Source organism: Anolis carolinensis, chromosome 6, assembly GCF_035594765.1.
Source record: "Anolis carolinensis isolate JA03-04 chromosome 6, rAnoCar3.1.pri, whole genome shotgun sequence".
Taxonomy (NCBI): Eukaryota; Metazoa; Chordata; class Lepidosauria; order Squamata; family Dactyloidae; genus Anolis; species Anolis carolinensis.
In genome coordinates, this window is record NC_085846.1 from 23,353,108 (window position 1) to 23,380,929 (window position 27,822).

Sequence of the window (27,822 nt, forward strand, 5' to 3'; positions counted from 1 at the left end):
TGTTATACCTTGTTTCTCTACTAGAGTTGTGCATTCGTGTGGAATTACTGTCGGTTTTGAGTAGTTTCATCCATGTTGTCTAATTTTCGAATTTGTGTTCCGCTAACAAAAATAGGCCACCTGTACGACACGAATTTTCGTCTGGCTAACGAAAAACACCGAACTTTTTGTGCATTGGCAGCAATAGGAGGGCTTCTGAGGCTCATCCCCCTCCCCTTAGTTTTTGGGCTAGAGGGGTGAAAATCGCCACAAAAGGAGGGCATTTTGATCCCTTTTAGCCCGCCAACTTTTAAAACGTTTGGATCTTCCCCAGAGTACTATTGTTATTAATAATATTACATTAACCCCCCTTTCCACAAATCAGATCTTACCCGGAGGCAGATCCTTCTTAATATATACATATTATATATATAGATATTATTACCTTAACCCCCCTTTCTACAGATTGGATCTAACAGGGAGGCATTTGCCAGGCTGAGGTCAGATTCCGAGATCCTTCTTCATATACATTGTACACATCAGCTGTAAGCTCTCTGTCAATAACTGCTTATTGTTACACGTCAGAAACAAAACGAAAGCAAGCACGATGACTGTGCGACTTTTACTTTCATGTTGCCTCTCGTTTCCTATGAAAATCATCATTCATTTTGTGTAGATGAACAGTCAAAACAAAACGATAGCACGAAGGAAACGAAGGAAAAATGTTTGTGCACACCTCTAATCTCTACTGATAATACTCGAAATCCCATCCTACCCATTAAGCTGTTTGGTGGAGTTGTGAAAGGCTGATCTAGCTCTTGCTCTAAATAACATGTGAGTGAACAGTGGCAAACAACAATTTCACATGTTCCAGTATACAACTACATAAAAGACTCCTGTAGTGTTATTCTGAATAGTATGTCAGTACAGAACATCTATCATATGTACAACGGTTTACTTGTTTTTGACAAAATGCAGGGCTACATAGGGCTTCCAATCATAGGACTGACCTTCTCTTGAACAAGTTGAGAAGCAAGTAATTGCTGTGTTAGCTGTTCTCCCACTGGACAAAAAAACTAAAAATGTAAAGAATGTTGTTTTCAATACTGGCCAGTTTAAAGGTTCTGGGAAGTTCTTAACCAGAATATGAGGAAGTTAGTTTCCCTTCCCTTTCCTCTAGTAATCTGAAGTATATTGTTTCTGATCGCAAGTCAAAAACAACATACTTCTTAATTTATCTCCCAAAAATTTCCCTAATCTTTCTCAAAATGCTACCATCTTTCCAGTGCAAAAGAATGTTGTGATAACCACAAATCTATAGATTGTGTGTTCAAGATGAATATCTATAATGTATTGTCGAAGGCTTTCATGGCCAGAATCACAGGGTTGTTGTGTGTTTTCCGGGTTGCATGGCCATGTTCCAGAAGTATTCTCTCCTGACATTTCGCCCACATCTATGGCAGGCATCCTCAGAGGTTGTGAGGTATACCTCACAACCTCAGAGGATGCCTGCCATAGATGTGGGCGAAACGTCAGGAGAGACTGCTTCTGGAACATGGCCATACAGCCTGGAAAACACGCAACAACCCAGTATCTGTAATAATTTTCCCATCCATCCTTATTAATATGGCAGTTCACTAGCAATCTCCTTCTCCCTGCTCCAGTTATCTCTGACTGAAATAAATGTGCCTGCTTTGTGCATCTGGAGGGAAATTTTAGTGGGTTCGATAGTTCAGTTTGAAATACCCAAAGTATTTGAGTATCCCTATTCACATGAAAAAGAGATAGTGATATTGTATTGCAGTACGTCCCTCTGAGTACTGAGAACAGTAGTTCTGTTAAGTACAGAGAGGGTGGAGATTTCACAGTAAAAACAAAAATGCAGTTGTCCAGTGCTGGGTGGAAGTCTGGCAATTGTGATTCCTCTTACCTGTATCAAGGAGGTATGATTACAAAATACTAATTGAAAAATATGTAATCAGTTACGCAGTCAACAGAAATTGAAGCCAGATAGTGCAGAGGGATAGTCCAAAGAGCCCCTAACCCGAGTCAATGTTGGATTAGATAAAAGAAGAAACAGTGTGTTGAATTTTCCTTTCTCATTTAGTTGAGGCAGGGCACTTGGCAAGGGGTATATATCCACAAGCAGTTTTGCACCTGAATGGCATGTACCCTCTCATGCCAACTTAATAGTTTATAGAACTTTGAAAGATGCCACCCTGATCCCAAAGAAGACGCCTTGAGAGAAAGCTCAACTCTGTAGTACAACTTATAATTGTGTTACTACCCAAAGTGGTGGTCCTTGGATCAGTGCCAGTCTGTGAGCAGCAAGCAAGAATTGTAGCAAACAAGCACTTTTGGGGTGGAAGCTTATCTCTTACATCACATAGCCTGAGACGCACTGATACAGAGAAGGGGCAAGGGCAGTTTTGATTCCACATCTCCCATCAGCACTACCCCATCTACTTCCTCAGATGCATGAAATGAACATTTTGACAACTTTGTTCACACAGTAGAACATTACAGAGTGGAATAATAGTTTTGCTCACTAGCAGTATTCCCACTGCAGACATTGAGGTCATTGCTACTGAGTCCACTGACAGTTAACTATGTCAGCAAGACCGTCCTTGTGATTCAGAATGTGCATCTTGAGATTTGTAAAGACTGTGTGATTGCTTTGCATTTCCTTTTTAAAAAATGTTATGGGAGGATGGGTTGCTGTAAGTTTTCCGAGCTGTATGGCCATGTTCCAGAAGCATTCTCTCCTGATGTTTTGCCCACATCCATGGCAGACATCCTCAGAGATTGTGAGGTACAGTATATTGGAAAATAGGCAAGGGGGGTTATATATCTGTGGAAGGTCCGGGGTGGGACAAAGAACTCTTGTTTGTTGGGGGCAAATGTGAATGCTACAAATAATCACGTTGATTAGCACCAAAAAGCTTTGCAGCTTCAAGGACTGGCTGATTCCTTGAATTGCTAATCAAGGTGATTAATTGCAACATTCACACTTTACCTCAAAAAACAAGAATTCTTTCTCCCACCCTGGACCTTTCACAGATAAATAAACCTCCCTTGGCTAGTTTCTAACAGACCTCACAACCTCTGAGAATGCCTGCCATAGATGTGAGTGAAACATCATGAGAGAATGCTTCTGGAACATGGCCATGCAGCCTGGAAAACTCACAGCAACCTAATTATTCTGGCCATGAAAGCCTTCGACAACACTTACATGAGGATGATGGGATCAAAGTCTTCCTTCCTTCTAGTATCCACCTGCAAACTGCTTCATGACCCTGGTTGATGAACATGTGCATCCATGTTTTTCCTCTCAGAGCACTCATCCTTTTTGCACCAAGGATAGGTAGTTGTGTCCATCCAGACATTTTTGGACTGTAACACCCATAATCCATTTTCAAGAGCTATTTTGACTCATGGCTACTCTAAGATGGCAGCACATTGCTTCTTCTTGCTTTACATCGGTGGTTCTCAACCTGTGGGTCCCCAGGTATTTTGGCCTACAACTCCCATAAATCCCAGCCAGTTTATCAGCTGTTAGGATTTCTGGGAGTTGAAGGCCAAAACATCTGGGGACCGACAGGTTGAGAACCATTCTTTACATCAATGAGCAAGGCTCTCTATAGTCTCACTTTGTCATATGTATATGGTAGGTATTGAATCTGAGACCTTCTCATTGCAAACCATAAATGTTATGTATGCCTGGATAGACATTGGAAATGAGGAAACTGCAGCCTTGTGTTGTTGGACTCCCATCTAGATCAGGCTGTGTTCAGAGTAAATGGACAATGCAATCCAACAATAGCAACATGTAACACGGTTTTTGTTCCTGCTTTATCAGTGTCATTTCCTAATTGGTTCTATCATAAAAACATGGAAGTAGATTATTAAACTGCAAAAACTTTGTTTTTTGCGGAACATCCTATAGCACATTTTGCTATCGGTTTTCAATTAATATCTCATCAAGTCTCAACCAATACAACCTAGCTTGTGGCAGCCACAAAACAGAAGTTTCTGGAGTATAACAACCACTGTACTTTCAAAGTAAGTAAAGAAAAATTAAACAGAAAATAACACTTTCAAACCAGGAACAAAACATTTTTCAAATTTTGTTACATAGTGTAGTCAGAAGGTCGTAAGTTCTCCACTTTTCGCACACATCTATTCTCTGTCTAAACCAAGCCTATTCTTCAGAATAAAGAGTCCTTTCCCATTGGCTGAAGCTTTGTAGTCTGCCTTCTGACTGAAGGAGAAACAACCGTTACGAAGTTTTCTTTCTTACCCCTTAACAAAACTGAAATATATAACATCGCAATGAATTTCAGAACATAAAGATGACATAGTAATATAAGCTTCTTTACACTGAATCAGACCATCAATCTGTCTTCAGTATAATCTGCCCCAGGCATGGGCAAAATTTGGCCCTCCAGAGCAGCTGATCGGGAAAAGGAAAGGGCCTGAGGCTGTTAGGAATTGTGGGAGTTGAACTCCAAAACCCCTGGAGGGCCGAAGTTTGCCCATGCCTGATCTACCCTGATGGACAGCAAATCCAGACAAGCTTTTTCTCAGTATACCTGGAAGTGCCAAGAATTATATATAGATATTATTACCTAGACTGACATCCTTATAATTTAGATTTGCTGAGGTACTGATCATTTCACAGGATTACAGATTTAAGGAGTTTGCTTTGCATGCATGTGCGTCTGGGATTATTGACACTGAAAACTATGTTCAAAGTGTTTCTAGTGAAAAGTAACTGAACAAGGCAAGTGTATTTGGCGTACTTGTAAACAAAGAACATGGTTTTTTTTTTTAAAGGGTAAATAATACAGTCTTCAAATCTCTGGAAATTTTGGGGGAAGGAAAGGCCTAGTAAGTTAAATATTTCACATCCTTTAAAAAATAGGAATTTTGTTATTTTATTTTCTGCAAAGTGTTAGAGAGGCCAAAAAGGTGAATGTGAGATTTAGAAACCCCAATGTTGATCATTTAAAAAAATGAGGATTCCTTGCCAAAGTAAACTCTTATGAGATGCATGGGGTTATCATAAGGCAACAGGTGACTTGAAGGTACACACATATACATTTAGACTTCTCAGTCAGAGAATCCAAGCCTCACCAAACAACGGATCCTGGGTTTCCATAAAATGTTGCCATGGCAGTTAAAGCGGAACATATTGCTATACATTGTATTGTGATGTGCCCAAGGGCTTCATGTTCCTTCTGCCCAATCTTTCCATTCTTACATCTTCCTTCATTTCCATATGTACCCCAGGCCTTGTCATGGTTGGAGAGGTAAAGAAGACTACAGGTAAAACATTGAGTTTAGTCTTAGAGTTTTAGGCATTAATGGAAATAGGAGTTTTCAGTAACAAGAAGGCATGGGCAGTTTAGCCAAAGGGGAAGATGTGACAAGAGGGCAAAGTAGGCAAAGGAAAGTGGAGCTTTCTCAATGTCACTGAAACCAGAGGTGGTCCATAGGCGCCCCAGAAATTTTGGGGTTGTAACTTCCATGATCCTTCACTGTTGGTCAAGTCTGGTGGGCCTGGCAGCCATAACATTTGGAGAATCACAGTTTCATACCCCTGTTGTAAAGATCAGCAGTGTGATTTTGGGATTATATAAGTGAGGAACTTGTGGACTCAGACCAAGAAGAATCTATGATCTGTGATTTCCTTGAATTATTTCTCCTTTTCATCTTTCTGCTGTTATTGTTGACAGGAATTCAGTGTGGAAGTGGAGAAGTCCTTTTTCTACACTCTGTACCATTCCCTTCACCACTACAAGTACCACACTTTTCTGCGTTGTAAGGATGAGGTAAGATACCAAGCATACCATTTTGTTGCTTCTTTTAGGGATCACTTTTGAGATGAGCAGAACACCAATACCATTTCTGTTCCAATTGTACTCCTGCTCTCTTCCATTGTTTCTTTCTCTCTCAAACCTCACAGTCAGAGACAAACAGGCTGAATGTTATTACACAGAGATGAGGGCAGGCAGTTTTCTGTAGATTCCAGGCATCGTGAACTGGTCTGCCTTAACAGGAAAGAGAGTCTTCCTCTGTCTGCTATGCACACTTGATGCCATGGAAACCTGACTGCACAAATGATTTTAGGAAACATTCTTAGAAGGACTTCAGCCCTGTGAAAACAGCAGCTAAATGAGATGACAAGTGTCGCATAGATATAAATGTAGATACACACATATAAATACATATGTGTATGTATAGCTAAATGTAGCTGTACTTGGCTTTGTGGAATGGAATATCACTTGAATTTGAGACCTTATTTTTCAAAAGGTCATTCAAGCTGATGGAACTGATTGCTATCCTTGGTGTACTTATGCTTGCATATGGTGGACAATAGAAGAAGCTGACAGGCATTGATTTTGGAGGGATGTTTTAATGTTCCAGTAGGTCAACTTGAACATTGGGGTAACATATCAAAAATGTTTCAAACAACTCGCAAACCATTGTGTTGCGTCTGATTCCAGCGAATGTAGACTGGAGGATGAGCATACTAGAGAGCAGGGTTCTTTGTATTAAGTAATTTAAGGCATTTCTGAATTATGGAACCACTGTGTTTTTAATATAATGTTTTTATACTGTCTATTGTTAAATTTGTCTATTTTGTTTTATTTTGTTTTCCCTTTTATACTGACTTGTTATTTATTTTGTATATATTATTCAATATATTTTATTTTTTATGCTGTAAGCCGCCCTGAGTCCTTTTGGGGAGAATGGGATGGGATATAAATAAAGATGATGATGATAATAATAACAATAACAACAACAACAACTTTATTTTTGCATCCCGCCGCCATCTCCCTGAAGGGACTCGGGGCGGCTTACATAGGGAAAATCCCCACAACATAGTATAATATGACACATTAAAATTAATAAACAATATCATAAAACAATATAAAACAAAAACAACATGATACAATATAAAAACAGTCAACAACAGCCAGTGAACCAGGAATAGTAAACATCTTATTATTTTATTATTATTTGATACACAAGATTAGTACACAGCAAACAAGATCACTATGCTGACTGTTGTATTGGATCACACGTCACACGTTGGTGAATAATGCGTGCGGATCCGAGTAGGGTGGCCTTTTGCAGCTGACAGATGGTAATTTTGTCAGTGCCGATTGCTGGCCAAGGTCTTTAGGCACTGCACCCAGTGTACCAATCACCACAGGAACCACCATTATTATTATTATTACTATTACTATTACTATTATTACTATTATGACCAAATACCTTGTTTACCTAATCTGGTAGGAGCACCCCTCCAGATTCCTAGTGCAGCATTTAGTTAGATGTCGAGCATCGGCTGTACTTACCAAGATACCAGCATCAGAGTTGGAAACACATTCCATTTTTGCAGTAAATCCCAGAATGCCTGAGCCAGCAGTCCCACTGGTTGTTTGGGTTTCTGGGACTTATAGTTCAAAAAAATTATATTTTCAAGCTCTAAGACACATCAGACCTTTCTATGCATCCATCCATCAGCAGCATCTGCATCATATCCTGCTCTTTTTCTCCCAAACGTATAACAATATAAGTAACACATTCAAAAAGTTAACCTTAAAATCTCATCCTGGTGCTCTCTCGAAATACTCGTGCATGTCTCTTGCACTGGGCGCTAATGTTTGATCCTCTCTTTCTCCAGACGACGGCAATTGAGGGTCAGGACGAGGACCTGGGCCAGGAGGAAGTGGTGCAGCAGTGCATGCGCAACCAGCCATGGCTAGAGAAACTGTTTGACTCCTTCAGCGAGTTGCTGACTCAGGCGCAGAATAAATGTGCGTGACGCAGCCGCCAGAGCCACGCCCCGGGAGGGGCTGCCTAAATCCCGCCCCTCTGCAGAGCCAGAGCAGGAAGTGGGGAGAGGAAGGTCGAGGGGTACCATTACAAGCAAGGAGTTCAGACCCAGCTGACCACCACCCCTTCCCTTTCCAGGTTTTCTTTTTTTTTCTTTCTTCAAAGCAGGATCTGGGATGGGACTCCTTATTTTAGGGTGGGTGGGGTGTGTGGGAAGTTTGCAATGGCAGAGAGGACATGTCGAGGAAGGTTCTCATCAAACGTTGGGTGGTTGGACAACCCCTTTCCCTTTCGCCCTGGCTGTACAGAGAAATATTATTTATATATAAATGTATAAATGTCTAATTGAGCAGCCTTGCCCCCTGCTCTGGTGGGGGGTGGGAGAGTAGGAGAACCTATAGGAAGGTCAAGGTGGTGTGTGATTTAGAGCTGGGAGGCTGGGATCCCGGACTCCTGGTTTTTGTTCAGGGTGAAGGGAAGTGGAAGTTGGGTCGGTAAGCAGCAAAGAGAATGGAGGGAGCAAAAGGTTCTGGGTTTCTTGGTGTCTGTCCTGCACCTCTCCTGTCAAGAACCTTTACTTCTCCGTAGCAAGAGTTCAGAATTGGAGTGTGAGGGATGGTGTGCTGGGCCACCCTTGTTACCATATTGGATCCTATTCACAGTCTGACCAGGTAGGATGTAACCCTGCTTCCCCATCTTTCTCCTCCTGGTCAACAAACAAACACATCTCCGCCAAATAAACCGTTGTTTTGAGGTGCAGGGAGAAGGAAGCCTCCACCATCCCATCCACTGATAGCGGTCACCTCTGTTCTTGCTTCCAACAGGACTATTTATTGCCAAGTTCCTCCTTCCCAACCATAGCTTGTTCCAGAAGGTGTTTTTTTCTGAAGCATTATTATTCTTTCACTCAAAATTGCTGCTGGTGGACCTGCCGCAAGCCACTTTCCCCCCCCCTCCTTTTTGCCATTGGGTTCAGGAGTCTAGCTCTTTCGGACATGTGGAACATCTCCCCTAACCCTACTCAATATCCCTTTGGACTAGCTAACAGTTAATGGGCAAGGAAGGGAGCATAATTGCATCCATAGCAAACTGCCTGCACCAAGTTTTCTTAAATCTCCCCATATCTCTCTGCCCTGGATTTCTGAACTGGCCCTTGTTGGATCACCGGAGGGCTGCAGTTGAGGGCAATCAGAGCTCCTTTGGGGAAAGGGTCATCCTTTTCCCCTCCCTATTCTCCCCTTATGGTGTTTGACAAGGCAGGCATCTGCTCCCTCTCCTCCAGCTGTATATACTGTATAGGATAAAAAGTCTATGTATCATATTGTATTTGACTAACTTGAACTTAACAACGCGCAGGAGTTTCTCTCTTTTCTCTCATTGTAGCTGTGATGTTCTTTGGTTTGGACTGAAACTCATTAGGAGGTCATTATTTTTTTAAGAACTCATTGTTGTTGTTGTTATTGAGGGGGAAGGGAGATTCTGTGTCCCTACCCCTCTCCCACCCTCCTAAGCAAAGGTCCCCCCCTAAACCCTGAGCTGAAAGGCTAAAATGAACATTTTAGATAGAGGATGAATTAAGTCCCAGCCCTGGCTATGACATCTTCAATTCACAATTCACCAGTATTTCTACCCTGAGGTTCACCACTTCTTTTGTTTCTTCTGGATCATCCTGATAATTTCCTTCACACACAAATAGTGACCAGTTAGCCAGTCCTCCTCTGCCTTTTAACCCTTGGATCTTCCTAGTGATCTTCCCACCCCACCAGATTCCCTTGTCCCAGCAAATGTCTACCTCATTCTTGCTCCCAATGTTCTCTTTCTTTTCAATTTGATTTAATTCATCTGCCATCTTTTCTAATTTTAAATTTGTTTTTAATTTTAAAAAATCCACTCCGCACATGCAATTTGATTCTCCCTCCCCCCCCCCCCCCCCCAATATCTAAATTCCCTGATATTTGCCATTCTTTAGTCTTCCACCTTTTCCTCAAAGATTCCTTGTTACTGACTTTTGTAAATCTGCAGGGCATGTCAAAATTCCCCAGCACACTTCTACGTTTTTCATGGAAGAGAGAGAGAGGAGAAAGAGGTGCGAAAAGGTACTTCAGATGTGGAGAGGGAACAAAACTCCCTTTAACCCAGCAGAACGACTGTGGACATATCCCTGAACAGCACAGAAATGTGTTTTAAGTGGCCCATGTGGGTGTTTAGGTAGGTCAGGGTCTTTTATATATACACAGCATCCCTCCTGTCCCCATAGATCCTACCCTTCTCCCTATTATTTATTGTGGATGAATAGAGGTTGGCAAGTATGTATGTGAGTGTGCGTGGATGGAAATTTGGTGTCCGTGAACCCCACTCAAAATGGGGCGCTTCGTTTTTTTTTAAAGGGGAAGGAGGTGGACTGGCTGCCTTCTCGGATATTTTAAAGCTTGCGGTTTAGTTTTTTAACAAAACAGCTTTTCCTTACAAACCTGATTACGAAGATCTGTTGGGCCTTAGAGGTGAAGGATTGTAGCTTGAACCTTGTGTGTGGAAAGAGGCTTAGTTGAACATGGGTTTGAAGTAATGAGGTGGGGAGAGGGAGGGTTTCACAGTACAGGGTTAATATTTGAGGAACAGAGAGCCAAGAGACCTCTCGGGACAACAAACCTGGTGCCATCGATCCCATGCGAAACCTTGTGAAAGCATCACTCCAGGATGGAGGGGACTGAGTCGCCAAACCCTGACTACCAGAATTGGAGAGGCCCAGCTCCAGGTTGATGGAGAGAACACACACAAATGTACCCTTTGCTTCCTGTGACAAAAAAATAAGAGACTTTTCTCCCCGCCCCCCCCCCCCTCCCAATTTGGATCTCGGAAGGTCCCCTTTTTTACGACGTGTATTTCTGTGTATCTTGTTCGCGCCTCAAGGGTATTGTTCTGAGATATGGGATTTGTGTTCTGTATTATTGGATGTTCCTATATATTTTTATTGTTTATTATTAGTGTCTGAGACGTTTTTTTCTCTCAATATGTAAAACTCACATTGTATACTGTGTACACAACAAAATGACAAGAAACACTTTTCTTTGCAAAAACCAAATGCCTGATGCACAGCTTTGTTCATTTGTTGGGAGCTGGGCAGCAGTGGAAAGGGCTTTTTTGGTTACGTTTTGTCTGCTTGGAAATTGGTTCATTGGGAGGGTAGAGAAAAGAAAATCCAGATCTACTTTTCCACCTTCATCATCTGCAGGAATAACCAGTAATCCTTGGTAAAGTTGTCTTCCATTTATACACAGAAAATGCCACCTTTACCTCCAAACAAGGACAAGCCACTCCATCCAGGTGATGTAGGCTGTACTTCAGAGGAAGGAATTGGCAAGCCACCTATGAATATTCCTTGTCTAAGAAACTCCTGTGAATTCATAAGGTCAATAGGCAGTGTGGATCTATGTATACAATGATTTACTGTAGAGGTTTCAAACCATTTTGATAGAAATATTAGCAGTAATACCAAATGCCCCTTCCACACACCTTTGTGGTCCTGATGAGGTGCAAATGTCCTTTCCCATGAAGAGGCTTGTCAGAACATTACACAAAAATAGCAGTGTCATTGTGTGAGGCTAATTTTGTACAGAATATGCAAGGTTACATAGGTTTAGTCCAGGAGTTTCTGCTCATCCACTACATTCATTGCTTGTGCAGGAAACTCCAGACCAGGTTCCCTTTGTAAGCCAGGTATCAGTTCACAGATATCTCTTTGTTACACCATGAGCAGAAACTGGCTGAATCTCACCTTCACAAACTTGTTAGAACATATCTTCGCGTAACACTATGTAGCAATTTTGAAAAAAAATTCTGTTCCTGGTTTGAAAGTGTTATTTCCTGTTTAAATGTATGGTACGTACTTTGAAAGTAGTTGTTATACTCCATAAACTTCGTTTTTGTGGCTGCCACAAACTAGGTTGAATTGGTTGGGACTCTACAAGATATTCATTAAAACCTATAGCAAAATGTCTTGCAGGACATCCCACAAAAACAGTGTTTCAATTAGGAAATGACATTTATAACTCGGGAACAAAAATCGTGTTGCATAGTATAATCCTCTGTATAAAGGTAAAGGTTTCCCCTGACATTAAGTTTAGTCATGCCCGACTCTGGGGGTTGGTGCTCATCTCCATTTCTAAGCCGAAGAGTCGGTGTTGTTCGTAGACACCTCCAAGGTAATGTGGCCAGGCATGACTGCACGGAGTGCTTATACCTTCTTGTTGGAGCAGTACCTATTGATCTACTCACATCGCATGTTTTCTAAATGCTAATTTGACAGAAGCTGGGGCTAACAGCAGGAGCTCACTCCACTCCCTGGATTCGAACCCCTGACCTTTCAGTCAGCAAGTTCAGCAGCTCAGCGGTTTAATCCTCTGTATGTCTACATAAAAACTAAGATCCCTGTTCTTAATATAGCTTACTACAATTAAGGATGTATAAGCTCCAACCTGAGACCACTCCTGAGGCAACTAACCCATCCCATGTTGTATATCAGAGATTGTAGATCTCTCACCAAATCAAAGCTTTTGGGGGGTATCCATCCTTCCATCTTGCTTTGCCCCAATTGATACCTTCTCCATGAAACTGCAATCGCTTCTCCATGAAACCATCATATGCTATTTTCATACCGTTTTGTATTAAGACCTTTGAGCTAAAATATGCTGACATGTTTGACCTCACCCACCGTTGGAATGAAACCTGGGAGAACATTGAAAACAAATTCGGCTTTCTGGGAGCAGAACAGGTTCTCCTCTGTTATAGATGGCCACACCCAAGTCGCCACACTTAATATTCCAGCAGTCCATTCAATGCTCCCGACTTCAGTCCCACCATGGCAAACACAAGCACAAGACTGATGTGGGACAACTTCCCTTTTATTAAAATCACTTGTTGGATAAGTGACTTAACTCACAGCCTACTACTACCCTTGTGTGTTATGGGGCTTTCAGCCCCATTCAGTATCAAAAATGACCCTCCCCCCACCCGTGTACCACTCTATGTGAATTTTCCCTGCCAACTGAAAACATTGTTTGATATAATTAACAAAGTGGGCCGTAATTTATGTATGTTTGTATTTAAGGTGCCTCGAAACCTCAATTTTGGCTAAGTATCAACTCTTTGGTATTTAGAAGCTGGAATGTTCTACATCACAGAAGAGGTGTTAACAAAAGATATTCCTTTTATCCATCTTCTAATTGCCCCGAACATTCATTGAACATTAACTATTTACTTTACTGCAGACAGCAAATATGTTTGACTAGGTGTTGGAACTGTACAAGAACAAGAAAATCAGGTGGTTCAGTGGTACAGATCACTCGAAAAAGACACTGAAATTTAAACATGATTGTGCCTTTAAAGATATAGTGGGAAATCCCAGGACATGATCAATTCACTGATCGTGGATGAAATACTAACAAAAGAGCAATCAATTCTGCTTACTACTTTGCTTATCCAACATCTGGAATAGTGGACTATTATTTCCAAAATGCTACCTGCCCACAGGTGGGAAATTATGGGAGTTTTAGTCACAACTTTTGCCAGATCTGAATTTCTTGCTTCTAGATGTAATAGTGAAGGAAAGGGGGAGGAAATCAAATAATTCTATTCTTGGATAAAAATTTTAAAAGTGGCGACTAGTTTAGTAATTTGGTTCCAAAGACCACTTAGGTTTTCTAAACATTTACTGCTCAGTTTTGTTGGGAGGAGGAGCTGTTTGTACCTCTACCTATATACTTACTTACTTACTTACTTACTTACTTACTTACTACCTATATACGGAAAATATCACAACGAGAGAAAAAAATATATTGAATTACTTCTTACTACTCCACCATAGATTAATAAAGGGGTTTGTGGCTTGCTAGTGTGTGTCACCCGTATTAGAGGATTACATGTAAAGAGTGGTACAATGTGGAATACCAGCTACTGGGTAGGAAAATCTGTGCTTGCTGTTGCATCTCTTTTAGCTTACTGGGAAGATAGGGATCACTTAAGGCTGTGATTATTATTTTAAAAAAGATTAAAACACCCCTTTAAATGCATTCATACAATATGTCGTGGAGCATGGATGCCCATCTGTGTAGGTGCAGAAGCTTGCTGGCTCTAGCGTCAGTGAAGTGTATGATCCTCTGGCTCTGGTTTTCCAATTCTCCAACATAATATATATATTCACCAAACTGTCCATCTTCCAATTTTTCGCCCCAAAACCGACATTTCTTACATTACCCTGCCATGTGCACCCTTGAGCAAAGGCGGCCACCAATTCAATGCAATTTGCTTGGAAGAATTTAGGACAGGAAAGTGTCAAGAGTAGGATACGCAGGGCTTGAATCCTTCCCAAGTGGCACAAAGCGTGTTCACGACAGCAGTGCTGAAGGTCTGGAGAAATACGATACATCCACTTCCTGCTCCCGTTCCAGTTTGCAGGGTCCTCTGTGACAGTAGAGAAAGTGTAGTATTGAGGCACAACTGCGGAATACACATTGCCAGCCCATGTTGCAAGTGGGGGAAAGTGGAGCGAGGGAGCAATCCTGCGCAACCCTCTCGCTGGAGGGAGACAGAGCAGCTCTTCTTTCCCTTTCCAGGATCCGTAGCTTGGTGCGGGAAGGCAGTTTACAGAATGGAACAAGGGCAACCTTTGCGTTCTTTCTTCTTGGGGCTAACAGTCGGGGCGGGAGGAGACTCCAGCTCATGAAACCTCCTGGGAGGAAAAAGAGAGAAATAGAAGAAATGGTGGCAAGAAATAAAGATCACATGTAAAAAAACAATTGGCCTGTTCTTCCAGGGCTGGAAAGCCTTTGGGCTACAATTTCCACAATCCTGTACCTTCAGCCATCTGTGTGGGACTATTGGAAGATGTAAGCCAAAACACATACAGCAGAACTTTCCAAACATTCAGACATGCATCATTTCACAACACAGTAAGTCAGTTTTACTAGCAAGCCAGAGGTTAAGCCAACCCCCTTTTAAGAATTATGGACACATACATGAACTGTAACCAAGAAATGCATGAGGACACAACACATCTCATGAAACCCTTTCATTATACTATGTGTCAGACTACACAGAGAAGCCACTGAAATCCACAAGCATGTGGACAATTTCAACAGAAAGGTGGAAACCATGGAAATGAACAAAATCTGGCTACCAGTATTTTTAAAAACTCTAAAATCAGGAAGTAAATAAAGAACAACACTCAGAAAACAATTCCCGACATGAAACAATCAGGGCCAGCTAACACCTCCCAACAAAGGATTCCGCCAGGCAGGAAGCAGCCAGGCTTTGAAGCTGCAACGCCATTCAAGGTGGCCAACTGCAACATTCACACTTGCCTCAAGCAGACAAGAGTTCTTTCTCCCACCTTGGGCATTCCACAGATATATAAACCCCACATGCCAGACCTCATAACCTCTGAGGATGCCTGCCACAGATGTGGACGAAATGTTAGGATTGTATGATAAAAACAAATTATAAAATTTTTTGTCATTTGTCATGTTTGTTCAATGCCTAAACATTGCAGGTGACACAATAATGTGTCATGACACGCCATTTGGGAAGCTCTGATGTCGAGGGCCTGCAGTTCTCTACCACCGAGGTAGCCTTTCCTTCTCTTTATTCTGAAAAGAGAGGTTTTATACAGCCTGTCAAAGCACACTGCCATCACTCACCACGTTGGTGAAGTCGAACTTTCTATACCCGATACTTGCTAAAAGTTCCTGCCAACACTGCTCTTTATGTAGAATTTAAAACAATAAAATATTACAAAGAAAAATATTTGAAGCAAATTAAAACGAAGTCTAAATCCACCAAAAAGCAAGCAAATCATATCAATTTTAACGTCCCATCTAAAACTTATTTGGGTTGGATCAAGGTGACTTCCCTTAGGAGAGAGTTCCACAGATGCATTTCTGGAAGAAGGCATCATTTGCTATTGTTCACAAGCAGTGCTTTGGGTAAACTAACTTTTTGAATCAAAATCCAGAATATCCCAGTCATCGTGGTCATGAAGAGATTCTGAAGTTGTAGCTTCCAAAAATAATTTCTTCAGATCAAGTTTATGAGCCCTCATATCCAGCAGCGGTATACCACATGAGAAGTCATAGGGCACATCTACACTGTAGAATTAATGCAGTTTGACACCACTTTAACTGCCATGGTTCATAGGATTTGTAATTTGGTGAGACACCAGCCCTCTTTGGCAGAGATGGCTAAAGACCCTGTAAAATTACAATGCCCATGATTCCACAGCATTGAGCCATGGAAGTTAAAGTGGTATCAAACTGCATTAGTTCTGCACCATAGATACACAGAAGCAGTGGGTGTCTGTCTGGTGGGAGGTGGAAGTTAAAATCTGTACTAGACCACCTAACTGAACAAGGTTCACACCACACATTCTCACCGCTTTCAAGACCTTCAAGACCTACAACACCTTTTTCTTTGCAGAACTAGAATGCCACATCCTGAGCACGTGAGTTAGAATTCACTACAAGTGTTTGTGGACAGAGTGCTAAACAAAAAGAGAACTGAGCACCTTTAAGCTCCTGTAAGCCTTGCATGTTATACAGGCAGTCCCAGAGTTGCAAACATCTGACTTACAAACAACTTGTTAAAAACAGCAGTGAGACAACAGGAAGTGAGAGAAATCTACCCCTTGAAAGGGGAATTCACTCCTGAAAGAATTATCATGGGGGAAAGGAGTCTCCACTGAAGCTTTCTCACCAATCCTTGTTTCCACAACAAGCCATTTTTTTTTCAAAATCCAATGATCACAGGGACAGAAAGTGAGGAGAAATCTTCTGAACAGGGACACAGACAGAAATACAAACACCACAGGGGTGTTAACCTTTCCCTATGCTATCCAAAGCTAAAAGACAGGCAGATAGATATATATGGCTGGAGATAGTGTTCCCTCACTTATCGCAGGGGTTATGTTCCAGGATCACCCACAAAAAGTGAAAATCCACAAAGTAGGGACGCTATATTTTGTCTTGTTTACAAGCACTGCCATGCACGCTCCCACTGGTGCCGCAGCCTTGTGAGGTGAAAATGAAGCTGCTTTGGCCTCCTTTTCTCTCCCTTCGGCTTCTCCTTCCTTCCTTCCTTAGGCTTTCTCCTTAGGAAGGAAGGAGAAAAAGAGAGGAAGGAAGGAAAAATAATAATTTTTATGGTTTATTATATTCTTTTAGTGTTTATTGAAAAACCACAAAACAGCGAATCCGCAAAAAGCGAACCACGAAGTAGTGAGAGAACACTGTACACTTAAAAATGTACCTTTTCCAGCTTACATACAAATTAAACTTAAGAACAAACATACAGAACCTATATTTTTCGTAACTTGGGAACTGCCTGTACTCTCAGGATGTAGAACAGAAATCTCATTGCCATATGCCATCAACACAACAATGACCCAGACTCCAGTTTAGCCCTTTGCCCTATTTAGTGTGCCAATATACTGTTTTTGTGCTATGGCTCCATGCAACATCCTATGGAATTCTGGGAGTAGTATAGTGGTCACATAAATAAGGTGCATATAAAACATCATTGTATTTTGTGTGTCGACTTGAGTTCCACCTCTAAGATTTCTCATTATGTATAGGCAAATATTCCAAAATCAGAAAAAGTGGGAAATATGGAACATTTCTGGTCCTTAGCATTTTGGACAAGAGATATTCAACCTGTGCTACTTTTATGAACTCTCTTGCTCTTTCCATAGCTTTGGGTCTCCCTGCAGAGAGATGACTGGGATGATTATGATGATGACGATAGACATTTAAAGTTCTCAGAGAGCTTTGACATGGTTGAACAGAAGCTCTCTGAAGCTTTAGGTGCTCTTACTGCTTACTACAGAGAAAACCAGCTGATTCCTAAACCATCTAAAACACAGACATGTGCTTTTCATCTTAAGAACTGACAACCATCCTCTGTTTGGATATCAGCCAGCATGCCAGTGCCTTAAATTAAGAAACATCTTCCTAAGATCTACAGAGATACTTACAGGAACACCTCGGCAAGTGAGAGTCCAAAAGAGGCAGGTTAAAACCGGAACCTCAGTTAGTGACTGAGACCGGATGAGAGACTTCTGGGCACACAGAAGACTGGGTGACTTGGAAGGTGCTGGACAGACTGCGCTCTGGCACCACGAGATGCAGAGCCAATTTTAAGAAATGGGGCTACAAAGTGGAGTCCACAACATGCAAATGTGGAGAATAGCAAACCACAGACCATTTATTACAATGCAGTCTGAGCCTTGCCACATGCACAATGGAGGACCTTCTCACAGCAGCACCAGAGGCACTCCAAGTGGCCAGCTTCTGGTCAAAGGAAACTTAGCATAATGCCAAGTTTTTAACTTTGTGGTTTTTCATACATTATAGCTGTATTCTCAATTTGCTTCTGATACAATGAATAAATAAATAGTTGGAGAGCTCTACTCCACGCCAAACTATAAGCACTGTGGGCCTGAAATACTTCGGGGTGAGTGCTTACACCAAGGGAGAAACAGCTAAAAATAAAATAAGTTATTACCATCTGATGTTTTTACAGCAGCCAATGACCTATTTAAAAACAATAAATAAAACACAGTACAGTACTAACTGTACTTCTCAATGGTTTGATTTATATCCTACTTTCCCCCAAAGAACGAGAGAGTCAACCTGGCTCTCAATAAAATTCAGACCAGGAAATTACAATTAATATAAAATGAGCACTAGGAGAAAAACAAAACATTAGTATGCAGTTTTAAACACACCAACAGAAGAAAATAAAGCATCCTTCCAGTTAGAAGCCTCTTTCGGAGAAAGCTCTGCCGGTTGCCAAAGGCCTGCCGGAAGAAGAAAAGTCTTTGCCTGCCAATAGGAAGACAACAGGGAGGAAGCCAGCCAAACCTCCTTTCATAAGGAGCTCCAGAATTTGGGAGCGGCTGCCGAAAAAAAAGAAAAGAAAAAGAATGCTTCCAGATGAAGTTGTTAATGTGCCCAGCCTCATTCACAGGAAATTACAGGGAAAGGGTGTCTTCCATTTTCCATCACTTCTTTCACTTGAAAATTAAAAAATCACAGTAAACCCGTTACAGAGGGAAATAAAGGATGCATGTACACGTTTTCTTCTGTTTTCAAAAATTTGGCTGGCTTCTCATGTGAAACCCATTGAAGTAGAAAAGTCTTTTTACTAGGCGAGAGGTTTGCTGTACATTCCTTCGCCTATAATCTAAATGCTTCTAAGCTGGTTTTAAATCAGCGCAAACTTTAACTGGATAACATACTTAATAATTTGATTCATTCAATTGGTTTTTAAGTTTTGCATCATCAGATTACTAAATTTGTCTCATTTTTTAAACTTTGTGACCAACTGTCTTGGTTTCCTTGGTGGATATAAGTTAAACAAATAATTTTAACATTTTTAGTATAATTGTCTTTTAAGTTGTATTTTATTTTAATCTTCGTTGCATCCCATATTGGAAGAAGATGGGATAACATAGATATACATACATCAACACATGCACAACTCTATGTTAGCTCCATCAGAAGTTGTTGATTTCAACAGAGTTTGCTAACATCCACAGTTCTCCTGTTTCCACTGTGTGTGCAGAAACATCTCCCGCAGATATGGGGGTCACACTGTAATTTATTGTGTCATGGTCTGCGATGCCGGCAGCCACCTGCCCAAGTCTTACCTGATGGCCCTCACCAGCTCATGGAAAGATTCGTCCACATTGAGGCGGAGTTTGGCAGAAGCTTCCATGTACGGGATCCGATTCTCCCGGGCAAAGCTGAGGGCCTCCTCTTTGGACACCTGCCAATATTTGAGAAGGTGAAGCATGAGCAACCATGGAGATAGGATTGTAGGATGAGGAGAATGGCTAAAAGAAAATGGGGGGTCAGTTTTGGATAACTCAATAGTATCTACTGTTCTTCTGGGCCTTCATATTGATTAATGGGGCTAGCCATTGCCGCCTTCTTGGGCTGAGAGAGTGTGTCCTGCTCAAGGGCACCCAGTGGGATTCCTGGGCTGGAATTCAAATCCTGCTGTCTAGAGTCAAACACAATGCTTGACCCACTAAACCAAGACTTTTGGGAGTCGGAATCCAATCACATCAGAAACTTGGATTTGGAAACATCTACTATAAAAACAAAAAAAAATTGTATGTGTTGTCATAGGCTTTCATGGCCAGAATCACTGACTTGCTGTGAATTTTCTGGGCTGTATGACCATGTTCCAGAAGCATTATCTCCTGACATTTCGCCCACACCTATGGCAGGCATCCCACCCTGGACATTTCCATTTTTCTCCCACCCTGGATATTTCATAGATATATAAACCCCACCTGCAGAGTTTCCAACAGACCTCACAACCTCAGGATGCCTGCCATAGATGTGGGCAAAATGTCAGGTGATAATGCTTTTGGAACATGGCCATACAGCCCAGAAAACTCGCAGCAACCCAAAGAATTCAGACACTCTGCTTCCAAAATATTATTTCAACTCAAAAGCAAATGGGTTACTTGATTACTTGAACATACTAACTAAACGTAGGACGCTCTTTTTTAGACTGCAGCTCCCCAAATCCCCTCACTTACCATGATTCTGGGAACTGTAGTACAAAAGTAACTTTCCAAAGCTCTGAATGCAATGTGACAGACTTTTTTGATTTAGCAACATCCTGTTGCAAGCAAATTGGTTCTGTTTGTGCCAACCCACCTAAAATCTACTTTAATACACAATGAGTTGCTGGACAAGAGCTTGATAGGAAGACTGACACCAATAGTAAGCCATATCACATGCCGCAACACCAAACAATGTGGAGACATCGTGTCGCAATTAAACTCTGCAGCCCCTCACCTGCCGATGAAGGTCCAAGTCAGCCTTGTTGCCCACAAGGATCATGGGGAACTCATCACGGTCTTTCACTCGAAGTATTTGAGTGTGGAACTTGTTTATCTCAATGAAACTAAGGTTGGAAAGAAAAGGAAACAGATGAAAGTGCTTGGCAAGAGACACTGCAGCAGGGCAATGCTTTGAAGATGGAGGAGAAAGCATCTAGGGGCAGACAAACTCTCACATCCAAATATAGGGGTGGGAAACACTTGGTCTTCCAGATCTTATGGACTTTGGTTCCCAGAAGCCCCAATGGTTAGGGACTATGGGAACTTTAAGCCAAATCATCTGGAGGCCAAAGATTTCTTAGCCCTGCCCTAAGATCCAATGAGATGCTCTATCAGGAGTAGACTTTCCCTCTCCAATCCCCACTATCTCCCCTATGTTTTGGTGAAGATTACTTTCTCATTTCTTTCCAGAGTGTTGGCTTTCTCGAAAGATGTCCAGTGGAACAATGGAACTATAGCACTAGTAATTACTAAATTGTTTTTTTCTAACATACACACATACAGTTACTTCTTAGCTATTGCTCCATAAAAAAGGAATAATGTAGTAGCAGCCACAGCAAGTGAAATATCTGATACCACTTAAGGAGGACCACTGAGGGTCAGCCTCCCTCAATATCCCATAACTCTTGGGATGTGCATTCTGGTGTCCTTGTTAGAAGAAATCGTCTTGGTTCGGGGACCATGAATGATGCCAACTTGTGAGCTGGAATGTGGCTACTGAAGTGACAAAATCTTCCAAAACTGTAGGAGAACGTATTGGCCAATTTAGGACAACATTTTCTCAACATCAGCTTTCTTAATCTGTACAATGGGAATCAGAATGCTCAATTTCTGTGGTCAGGTTGAACAACACAGAAGAGGCAGAAGAAAAAGCAATGGGAAGTCACTATGTCTACTGGGGAGTTCAACTTTTGATCAATTGTTCACCAGAAAAATGTATCACCAATAAAGTATGGACCTCAAAAAGGGAATATTATGGCTTGCAGCCTTACCTGCCACGGTCGTTGATGGCATAGACCAGGAGAAAACCTTCCCCTGTGCGCATATACTGCTCTCGCATGGCCCCAAACTCCTCCTGCCCAGCAGTGTCCAGAACTGATGGAAAAAAGAAAATCCAATTAGATCTGACTCATTCTGAATATGATGGGATTAATATAATTTAGCAACATTAATGTAAGCAAATCTCTTGCTAAAGTACCATCTGGTTCAGGTAACCCTTTGGTGGATAGATCCCAGAGAAACTTAAATTTCTCATAATGCCTTAGAATGATGCTACATCATGGGCATCATGTTAAATTAAAGCAGCAGCTCCCAACCAACACAGAACTGCCTGACAATAGAGGAGAAAAGATCGATGGAGAGATAAACCATCACAAATAGATCTTATGGAGGCTACTGGGTTAACTATAGAGTAGATCTGATGGGGGCAACTTGAAGCCTTGCAGATGCTGTTGGAGTCCAACTCCCATCATCTCTCCAATAGCTATGGTGGCTAGGACCAAGTGAGACTTGCACTCCATGTGAAGTGTCTCAACTTGCCTGCCCCACCTCAAGCAATGCCTTTAAAAAAGGATAATTTTGCTATGATTTTTCTCCAAGATGATGATCAGAAGTTATCTTGGTTCTCTCCCAAATACAAAATTGTCCACATGGATGTGGAGACAGTGAGAGCTTTGCTTTTTAATGTCCAATGTATACAAACCTGGTTTTATGCACAGAATTATTAAAATAGAAACCCAAGATCCTCCAACCTGAACTTAAAGAAAGAGTGCATCTGAACATGTTCTGAGTCGAAGTATGTAACTGAACTGAGCCTCTAGTGATCCCTGGTTAGCTACATAGGTACAAACCACATAGAGGTTTACTACTAGATCCTGGCATAATTTCTGACCAACCCTGGTTGATGGGATATTGCTCATTTCCTGGCGTATTTTATCTAGGTTCAGCCTCTGTCAACTTTCCCACCCTGTCTCTGCTGTGCTGTTTTATTGCTACTGTTGTTTCTAAACAAGCAAGCAACCACTTGTCCCACAAACAGGATGGCCCTCACCGCTACAGGGAGGGCAACACAGAGCAGGAAGGCATAAAAATGCAAAACTGTGGTCAGGAGAGAACCTATTATGTGATACCGGGAAGGATGTTATGCACCGCAACATGCTAGGATCACCTTCCGCCAAGCTTCAGCCCACTTGTGCATAACTTCTACAACATGTCAACACAATGCCAGTTAATAGATACTCACTGTCCAGCCGCGTTGGGGTTCCATCAATGTTGCAGATTTTTGTATACGAGTCCTCAATCGTGGGGTCATAGTCGGAGACAAAATATGACTGAAAAAAGAGGGAGGAGGAAAGGAAGTTAACAATGATAGCAAGAGTTCTTACTCTGTGTAGCAAAAACAGGAAATCTAGACCTAAGTCTTAAAAATAATCCCAATTAAATAGACCCACTGACTCAATAGAAACTACAGTAAGTGTTGACTCCATATTATATAACACTATATAACAAAATTTGAAAAGAAATCTGTTTGAGTGTTATTTTCGGTTTAATTTTTGCTGTACTTACTTTGAAAATACAGTAATTGTTATACTCCAGCAGTGTCATTTTTGTGGCTGCCACAAACTATGTTAAATTGGTTGTGACTCGATGAGATATTCATTGAAAAACTAAAGGAAAATGTGCTACAGGATGTCCCGCAAAAACAAAGTCTTTGCTGTTTACTAAATTTTTTCCATGTTTTTATGATAGAGCCAATTAGGAAATGACGTTTAGAACCCAGGAACAAAAATTGTGTTACATAGTGTAATTGATTCAATAAGCCTTTTCTAGCTGGGACTATCAACAACTTTTAAGCCTCAACTCCCATTTTTGCTCACTTGCACAACAGTATAGGCTTATGGGGGGGGGGTATTACAACTCCCATAATCCTCAGGCAGAAAGTCCAACTTTTCCAAGCTCTATCCATACTGTTTGCCGCTCAGGGTGCATCTACACCAGTGGTTCCCAACCTTTGGTCATCCAGGTGTTTTGGACTTCAACTCCCAGAAATTCCAGCCAACTTACCAGCTGTTAGGAATTGCGGGAGCTGAAGTCCAAAACACCTGGAGGACCAAAGGTTGGGAACCACTGATTTACACTGAAAGTTCCATGCAGTTTGTCTCTAACATAACTGCCATGGTTCAATGCTATGGAATCATGGGAATTGTAGTCTGCTGAGACATCAGCATTCTTTGGCAAAGGAGGCAAAAGACCTTGTAAAAACTGCAGATCCCATGATTCCATAGCATTGAGCCATAGTGGTGAAAGTGGTGCAAAATTGTATTAATTCTACAGTGTATATCAGTGGTTCTCAACCTGTGGGCCCCCAAGTGTTTTGGCCTACAACTCCTAGAAATCCCAGCAGGTTTACCAGCAGTTAGGATTTCTGGGAGTTGAAGGCCAAAACATCTGGGGACCCACAGGTTGAGAATCACTGGTGTAGATGAACCCTTGGCCACAATTCTTCTCTTCAAAAATAATAATTCAAGTATTGTCTTTCTGGGTGACAGAAAGTACGATCATGGGATCCGAAGTAAAACAATAAATGATAACTTTCCCCCAAGAGTCAAACCACAGTTCCCAAGACTGAGCAAATTATTGTGTTTGTCGAAGAATGTATTTCCGTGGGGAGTAAAATATTAACAAGAAGTAACTCGCAAACAGTCTTCTTCTCTTCCAGGACACCTTGAATCAGCAGAGTAAAACAAATGCCATAGATCATCCCAAATTTCCTTATATACAGTCAGAACTTTGGTATCTCCAGACCCATATTGCAAGTCAGGACTTGAAGTGGCTCTCGAAGGCAAGGGCGGAAAGATACAACTTTCTACACCAGGGATGGGCAAACCTTGGCCCAAAACACCTGGAGGGCCAAAGTTTGCCCATCCCTGATCTAGATATTATTGTACTCCAGCTTCACTCAACCCTAGGGTTATGTGGCCAACGGTCCAAGGGGATGGTTAATAAATATTGGAGGAACATGTCTGCCTCCAAATCTCAAGTTGGGGCCATCTAGGGACCTGTCAACAGTTTTATATGCCAGCTAGGCTCTATATTCTGTTTCCAGGCACCTCTGAAAAGCTCAGGACTGAAATAGGAGATTCTAAATTCAGGATAATCTGATCACCATCCTTGTTGTTCTCTTGCTCTTTCTGGCCACTCCTTGGTTCCTGCTCCGTTTGACTCCTACCTTTGCAAAGGGCTCTGAGCCAAATGATTCCCCCACCACCAGGCTTCCAACAAGGAGGATCACAGCCCGGAAAGGGATGGCCTTGGGGTTTGAGAAAATCCATTCTGGAGCATTAACTCCCAACCGCCTCTCTCTTGCATCTAGGAAGAGGATGCCAACTAGATTGCTTTGGCCTCTCCCCACTGTTTATGGCGGGGATTTGCAAGAAAGGGCAGCTGCCAGAGGGGAAGAAAAAACAAAAACCTCACCACATGCCTCGATCCTAGGCACATAGTCCCCTGGGGGGGAACAGCATGTTCCTAGAGGCGTAGGGTGTATTTATATTGCAGAATTATTGCAGTTTGATGCCACTTTAATGTCCATGGCTCAATATTAATGGAATCATGAAATCTGTAGTTTTAAAAGGTCTTTCGCCTTCTCTGAGTGAATCTACGCTGTAGAATGAATGCAGTTTGACATCACTTTAAGGCCCCATCTACATTGCCATAGAAAACCCAGATTATCTGCTTTGATGATCTGGATTATGTGGTAGTGTAGATCCAGCCTAACACACGTGGCTCTATGTTGTGATATCATGAGATCTATAGTTTACAAGGTCTTCACCCTTCTCTGGGGGGCATTACTGCATTTTGATACCACTCAAGGAACTCCAGAGAGTTGTCATTGGGTGAAGCACCAGCACTCTTTGGCAAGGAAGGCTCAAGACCTTGTGAAACTGTAACTCCCATTATTCCAAAGCATTTAAAGTGGTGTCAAAGTGTGTTAACTCTACAGCATAGATACAGCCTGATATCACTTTAACTACCATGGCTCAAAGTGATAGAATCATGAGCGTTGTAGTTTTACAAGGTCTTTATCAGACAAACTACAACTCCCAGGCTTTCATATTGAGCAAGGGCATTTAAAACCAAAGTCAACCTGCATTTTAATCCAACTTTCAAAGTGTCCTGGCTCAATGGCTATGGGATCTTGGGAGTTGTAGTTTCACAAGGTCTTGAGCGTTCACTGTCAAAGAGTGTGCCTGCCTCGCCAAACAATTACAACTCTTCAGGGCTGGCTCTACACTGCCATATAATCCAAATTATAAACACAGATAATCCACAGTCTGCTTTGAACTGGATTATACGAGTCTACACTGACATATAATCCAGTTCAAACAACTACATCTCTCAAGGGCTGGATCCACTGCCATATAATCCAGATTATCAAAGCAGATAATACACACTGCCTGCTTTGAACTGGATTATATGAGTCTACACTGTTATAGAATCTAGTTCAAACAACCCCATATCTCCATGGCTGGATCTACACTGTTATATGATCCAGATTATCAAAGTAGATAATCCACATTGTCTCCTTTGAACTGGATTATATGAGTCCACATTGCCATATAATCCAGTTCAAAGCATATCACTTGGATTTTATATGGCAGTGTAGCCCAGGACTCTATAAGGCTTCAGCCATTGCACTGAAAGTGCATTTATCCCACACATTCTAGCAGAAGAGGGCGAGAGATCTTACAAAAAGTACCACTTCTAGGGGCCTTTCCACACTGCCCTTTATCCCAGGATCTGATCCCAGATTATCTGCTTTAAACTGGAGTATATGAGTCTTCACTGCCAGATAACCTGGGATCAGATCCTGGAATATATGGGCAGTATGGATGGGCTTTAGGGCTGAATAAAATCCCACATTTTCTTCTTTCGACTGGAATATATGAAAGTGTGGACACAGATAACCCAGTTCAAAGCAGATCCTGTGGGATTTTCTGCCTTGATATTCTGGGATATAGAGGCTGTGTGGAAGGGCCCTAGGATTCCCTAACACTGAGGCATGGCAGTTCAATTGGCAGCATTATTCCCCCCGTGGAGATCAACCCTTCCCGAAGTTCTACAACTTAAGACACAACTTTGTAAGTTGGGAAAGTTTCCTCCTGGTTTCCCCACCCTGTTCTCCTCGGCACACCCTACAAAAGGGGGAAACTTGGGCTTGTGAACCCCAATCTCTCCCTCCCTGGGCCCTTACCTGGATGAACTGGATGGTGAGGGCGCTTTTGCCCACGCCGCCCCCGCCGACCACCACCAACTTGTACTTCTCCTGCGGCGCCGCGCCTTCGTTGGGATTCATCATGGTTCGGGAGGCGGACAAAAAAGTCAACAAAGCGAGCTTTCAAACAGCCCAGCGCCCCGCCAATGCCATGCCCCACTTGTTGGCTCCTCGGGCCCCCAAAAGATGGCTGAGACTGAGATGCGGAGTGGGCCTGGAGAGGGAGGAGAGGGCTCGCCCCTCGCAGAAAGCGAAATGCGGCGTCTTCTCCTCCTCCTCCTTCCCGGCTGCTGCTGCTCCTCCGCTTCCCTATTTGGCCAGCCGGAGCCGCTCCGGGGCGGGTCCCACGTCCGGAACCCCAAACAACACTCCTCCCCTTCTTGGGATGTGTAGTATGGACCCGCCCCGTCGCTGGCAAGGAAAGCAGGAAGGGAGGTTCCTGCTAAACCTGGATCTACACTTCCCTATATAACCAGGATCTGATCCTACGCCACAACATTTGAAAACTTTTCTGTTCCTGTTTTGAAACTGTTACTGTTTAATAGTGCGGCACTTACTTTGAAAGTAGTTATTATGCTCCAGTGCAGGCATGGGCAAACTTCGGCCCTCCGGGTGTTTTGGACTTCAACTCCCGCAATTCCTAACAGCCGGTAGGCTGTTAGGAATTGCGGGAGTTGAAGTCCAAAACACCCGGAGGGCCGAAGTTTGCCCATGCCTGTTCCAGTGGCTGTCACAAACTGTTGTGAGTTCCAGGCATTATAGCCATGTCCCAAAAGCATTCTCTCCTGACATTTCGCCCACATCTTTGGCAAGC

At 42.2% G+C, this 27,822-nt stretch overlaps 2 protein-coding genes across 2 annotated transcripts in view; one reads left to right on the top strand and one right to left on the bottom strand.

Moving 5' to 3' along the window:
* prr12 (proline rich 12) overlaps positions 1-10,909 on the top strand; it is a 46,365-nt gene extending 35,456 nt beyond the window's left edge. Inside the window, exons 13-14 of the mRNA XM_062957403.1 lie at positions 5,718-5,813; positions 7,676-10,909. Coding sequence (XP_062813473.1) covers positions 5,718-5,813; positions 7,676-7,816 — 237 coding nt within the window. The 3' untranslated portion in view covers positions 7,817-10,909. The remainder of the gene's footprint in view (positions 1-5,717; positions 5,814-7,675) is intronic.
* A 1,801-nt stretch (positions 10,910-12,710) lies between these two features.
* Positions 12,711-27,351, bottom strand: rras (RAS related). Its single transcript, XM_062957404.1, has 7 exons — positions 26,988-27,351; positions 22,977-23,064; positions 21,727-21,829; positions 20,691-20,799; positions 19,526-19,644; positions 13,623-14,554; positions 12,711-13,579 (listed from the first exon to the last, which is right to left on the bottom strand). The coding sequence occupies exons 1-6, from the start codon at positions 27,090-27,092 to the stop codon at positions 14,467-14,469; spliced, it is 612 nt and encodes a 203-aa protein (XP_062813474.1). The 5' UTR covers positions 27,093-27,351; the 3' UTR covers positions 12,711-13,579; positions 13,623-14,466.
* Between the last annotated feature and the right edge of the window lie 471 nt (positions 27,352-27,822).